Below are 5,508 nucleotides of genomic sequence, written 5' to 3' on the forward strand. Positions count from 1 at the left end.
TCACATTAAGACTTAATTCTGTGGTTTTAATTTAGACATATGAGCACTTTCAAACCCTGTGCACTTCATATAAAGGGTTCCTGCAATAAATGGAGTAAAATGGTCTTAATTATTTTCTTCTCCAAATCTGTAATGATCCCCACCCCCTAAAAAGGAGGAACAATATTTTGAATTTACAAAACTAAGGGTGCTTTCCTTTTGTCAGTATTGGCCAGTCACACCCGTCAGTTTGCAATAAAGATGCAACAAATGGAAGGAACACTTGTATGATAATCCCTTGCATTTTTCTGCAGGAGTATATTATCACCTTCGAAGTGTGTTAATTTTAAGGCGTTGTAGAGTTAGTCTTTGCAAATGCCTGGTCGGGCTGGTCAGTTCTGTCAAATGGAAAGCACCCTAAGATAGACCCATCTGAATCAAAGAATAGTTTAATTTTAAAAGTCATTAAGATGAAATGAAGAACAAGAAGAAATGAAAGGAAGAAGTGTAGCCCAGTGGCTAGGCACTTGTCTCGAAGTCGGAGATCCCAGGTTCAAGACCCATTGTGATCTACTGGTTTAATGCCTGGCCAGTTGGGATTCTTGGTTTCCAAGCAGTCCCTGATTCATACCCATAAATTGCAAACTGGTTTGCCTGGCCAGTTGGGATTCTTAATGGGGCTATGTCTCGTTATTTTAGGGTGTTTAGGGGTAATCTTTAGTTAATAACGAGTTTGAAACTCGAAAATGGAAACGCAAAATTCCTTTACTGATCAAATTATCATTGCACCACAAACAAGATGATTCTGAGCAAAAACAGCCTTTATCCACGCGATTTGCCGTAAACTTGAAAAATGCAGGGCCGCCTTTTTTCAAGATTATCCAAAATGCAATCCATTTCAATCTTGTCCAATTGTGTCCATCCATGCTTCTCTTAAATTCCCTTTGCTGTATTTCTTATGATGTTCAACAGATTTAAGTACTACTTTTTGGGCATTTTGGGTGTCATGAAATTATATTATTTTCCGTGACATAGCCCCCTTGAGAGTTGTTGCATGTTCTTTTCATTGCCCCTGAAAAGCCCTTATGGTCAATTACGTATGTATTTATGTACGTAAAAAGTCACAATTATTTCTCACATGTATTAATTTTACATGAGATCACAGCAGACATGTTGACTTCCCTCAAAATATAATGGTGGCTCCTAAAATTGACCTCCATTCTTCAGCAAAAGTTTTCTATTTGGTTAAAACGTTTTGCTGTTGAGCATCGTACCTATGCACCTCCAAGCATTATCAGATTCTTCCTCTGGGTCATAATCAGTTAAATATCTTCTTAACTCTTCTTTATTCAGTGATTCTTCTGGGAAAGCATCTAATTCAGGAGTCCACACATTCACTGAAAGACGCATTCTTCGTGTCAATGCAGGCAGTGAGTTCAGCACAACATTTAGAGGATAAATGATGTCTCCACGAGATGTGATTTTTGGCTTCACCTGGACAAGAAGAAGGTAACTGTCAAACACAGATATCTATATATGAGTGTAATTTTAAGTGCTATCTTTATTTCAACTAATAACATAGAGGGACAAATCACTAAATGCTGAATGACTGAGACAGAGGGCATTTTCCATTAATTTTGGTAATTGAACCATGCAAAATTACTTTCATTATTTTCATGCAGTAAATGTTTTTAGCATGGCTGCATGGGTTATTACTTTGGCGTTGTTGTACAAATTAAATTTCATTCAGCTGATTTGTGCACTTTACAGTTTACTGAAGCTAACTGAACACTGAATGGCTTCCTATGAAATTAAGGATTAACATCACTGGTATTTTCTGAAGTTGCAGAAATTGCCTGAGTCACACAGCACAATGGCAATTTCTGCAATTTCTGAAAATATGTGTGATATTAATCCTTATTTTTACTTGGCCCCAAGCGATTACGGTACTTATACTTATTATATGACAAGCATTTCTCAGGCTACATGGAGCAATCTGATTGGCTAGTTTTTGGTTGGGATTTTACATTACAGACCATTACCATGGAAACCGTCCATTCAAGTTGAGCGAAACCCAAGAATTTTAAAAAAACAGAATTTACGGCCCTTGTGTTCGGTTTGCAAGAGTTAAATGTAACTATGATCAAAAAATGACATCTTTTTTCCCTTCGCATTTCCGAACTATGTTAACTAAACACTAAGGGCCAGTTATTTAAACAAAGTCTAAATTAAGCCGCGGTCTAAGACAATTAGTGGACCTCCAAATATGTTTATAAGCGGTATATTTTAAGTAGATAAATTGCTGTCTAGTTTGGAATGCAAACCTTGTTGTTATCATCAGCAGCAGACAATATTAAGATATGACTGTTGGCAATATTGAAAATGGCTTAGAACGCGGTTTTGTTAAACATTGTCTTAACTATGTTTTAATAATTGACCCTAAGTGACCCAAGTTTTAAGCCTTAATTTCAGAAAGACAATTGTTTATTCAAACTGGAATTTTTCTATTTAATGGTCTGCCATACTAACTATAAAACCTTGAGAGAGCTGGATCAAGAAAGAAAATGACAAAAAAACTACTAGTTTAAGAATGAAAATTATGCGTGTGTACGCAACTGAATTACTAAGCAGCACGAGAGTTTCGGGCTTTCAAATTTTTAAATTCGTGTTTTGCATATATAATAAACTGTGTTTACATGTTGACGTACATTTGAAGCTATTGAGTGAATGATGTCACTTTCCCCAGATCCAACTCTGAGGTCCAATCAGTCAGTTTTTAATGCAGGTAATGGTGGACTGTGAAATCCAAAGCCCCCGACTTTTAGATCATAGTACCACTCTAATCTTATGATAATGATTTAATAATTAAGTATTAACATGATCTTTCCCTGTAAGCAATGAGTCTACAGGGAACATATCTGTTTACAAACATTGTTTTTGTTAATCAAATGTGCCAACCACAAAAACCAAAGACCCTTTGTTTCGACAGCCAATGAGACTCTGGTTGGCACATTGATGACAAAGGTGATGTGACTCAACAATATCTTTGCTATAGGCCACTTCGGAAAATACCATAATACTCTTTGTTTGTCCCCCCAAACTTTGGGATTAACAATGGTCCCAAGAGAAAACAAAAACAATTCTTATGCGAAATTTGGGGGGACAGACAGCATGGATTAATAGCCTCTTTTCCTATCAATGTGTGAGGGACTTGATAACTGAGTTTTTTGTCAGTCACTAATAATAATAATAATAATAATAACTTTCAGCGTTAATTTAACTTAAATCTTCAGAAATCCTTGATCGAAAAAAAATATTAGGCTTATTGGGGAACAAGTGGCAAAAGAGTCACTCAGTTTATATTGAAAACATGCACAACTAACCTTTTCCCTAAACTTTTCTTGTTTACTTTCAACTTTAGAAGAGCTGATCGGCCAACAAGTAATAAGTCTCCCTGTATGTACATCATCTTTCCTAGTCATTAAATCAATACCACTCACTCGAACGTATGTACACAAACGCAGTAAGCGCTTTTGCCAAGCTCTGAACTTTCCATCTTCTTTACTCTTTCCGCGAAACTGGGCGATAAGGAAAAAGTAAAGATGCTCTCCAGCGAAACACGATTTCCTCGAACCGCTCTCAATATCAAAGACGGGGTCGTTGGTTTGAACCTGAGGCAGGAAAATGAAAAAGTTGGTGTCTAGTTCTTTGCCCGCCATCAAAGAAAGCCATGTTTTCTTCTTCGTTTGGGAGTGTTCACTGACCAGGGAATCTCCGTCTAAACAAAGCGCCAGATGGTTTCACCTGACGTCACAGCAGCCATGTTGGTGTACAGAACAACAGCGAAAAAAGTTTGACTCTATTATAATGCAAAAAATCGGCCAGAATTTGCTATTGTTTTTTGCATCAACATGGCTGTCTCATCACGTGATTGAAAACCATCTATTGGAACACAACATTTGCAGTCCTCGTCCTAACGACGACGTGATTTGAGGGGCAACCCTAAAATCAGGAATCCGGAATCCGAAATCCGGAATCACAGGTCATTATTTTACCAATACAGAGAGTAAAAACCATCCTAAACATTCATAAAAGCTAACCTTAGGCCTAAAAACGTTTGTTTAGGCCTAATTAGGCCTAAGGTTAGCTTTTATGAATGTTTAGGATATTTTTTACTCTCTGCATTGGTAAAACAATGACCTGTGATTCCGGTTTCCGGTTTCCGGTTTCCGGTTTCCGGTTGCCGGTTTCCGGTTTCCCGTTTCCGGTTTTCGGTTTCCGAATTCTAGCTTTTTAGGGTTGCCCTGATTTGACCAAATTTGAAGTTGTGTAGAGGACGTGAGACCCTGACCAAAAATTATTATTTTCTCTCCAAACAACGGCACAATTCATGCCAATTTTATTCCTGTAATGTTGATACACACTTTCCATTCCAAACGACTTAGGGCTATAACGAAATTACTACAATAACGAAAAATAAGAATTTGAGACGACCTTCTTGTTGGCGGGGTGGTCCTTGCGTAAGCTCCCTCCTAATGTTGCCTCGAAACAGGCTTAAACTATTAAACTATTTTAATACCACATTTATATCCAAAGTGTTAAAAAATAGATTAGTGGTAGTGAGGAGCTAACTCTATGTTCGACCATGACTCCAAGATCTCCTGCCATGTCCAAGAAAACAACCACGAAATGGATTTTGGAAGTGTTAGAGTTTTTGGACACGAGGCTAACTTTCACGAGCGACTTTTCTTGGAAGCCTGGTTTTCAATAAAGGATCCGCAATCTGGAAATGACCACATCGCCATCCCAGAGGTCTACAAGTCTCTGGCACGTGCATAAGTCTCGTGCTACGTTTTCAAGAAACTTCACACGGGTTTTCCTCATCGCGCGCTCGACGTGCTGTTATTTGAATCACGTGTACTAACGTTTTATTTCAACTGATGAAGGCTTAAGCACCAACCGAAACGTCTTGAACGAAACATCAAAAAATAGTCATTGTCAAACCATGATCTTACAAGTATATCCAAATATGATACCAACATACACTCACTGGGAGGCGCGGTGGCCGCATGGTTAGTGTGCTCGACTCCGGATCGAGTTGTCGGGGTTCGGGGCCTGGCCGGGGACATTGTGTTGTGTTCTTGGGCAAGACACTTTACTCTCAAAACTTTACTCTCACGGTGCTTCTCTCCACCCAGGTGTATAAATGGGTACCGGCGTAATGCTGGGGGTAACCCTGCGATGGAGTAGCATCCCATCCAGGGGGGAACATAAATACTCCTAGTCGCTTCATGCTACGGAAACCGGAGATAAGCGCCGGCCTTAACGGGCCTTCAGGCTCGTAACAGAGACTTTACCATACACTCACTTACAACTCCATACACTCAGCCTCACTCACATTCACCTCCAAGCACTGACCTCCACTTTTACGCACTCACCTTCACTTGAACGCACTCACCTTCACTTGAATGTACTCACCTGCACTTGAATGTACTCACCCTCACTTGTATGCTTTCATCTTCACTTGTG

At 39.0% G+C, this 5,508-nt stretch overlaps 1 protein-coding gene across 4 annotated transcripts in view; it reads right to left on the minus strand.

The window, feature by feature from the left end:
- LOC137982600 (trafficking protein particle complex subunit 14-like) overlaps positions 1–3,912 on the minus strand; it is a 13,056-nt gene extending 9,144 nt beyond the window's left edge. Inside the window, exons 1-3 of one of the 4 annotated variants that reach the window (XM_068829723.1) lie at positions 3,744–3,912; positions 3,363–3,650; positions 1,254–1,473 (exon numbers count right to left, since the gene is read on the minus strand). In XM_068829723.1, coding sequence (XP_068685824.1) covers positions 1,254–1,473; positions 3,363–3,461 — 319 coding nt within the window. In that variant the 5' untranslated portion in view covers positions 3,462–3,650; positions 3,744–3,912. Of the gene's footprint in view, positions 1–1,253; positions 1,474–3,362 lie in introns of all 4 variants that reach the window. The other 3 variants (XM_068829721.1, XM_068829720.1, XM_068829722.1) reach the window with 3 other exon arrangements.
- Between the last annotated feature and the right edge of the window lie 1,596 nt (positions 3,913–5,508).

Source organism: Montipora foliosa, chromosome 13 (genome assembly GCF_036669935.1).
Source record: "Montipora foliosa isolate CH-2021 chromosome 13, ASM3666993v2, whole genome shotgun sequence".
NCBI classification, from domain to species: Eukaryota; Metazoa; Cnidaria; class Anthozoa; order Scleractinia; family Acroporidae; genus Montipora; species Montipora foliosa.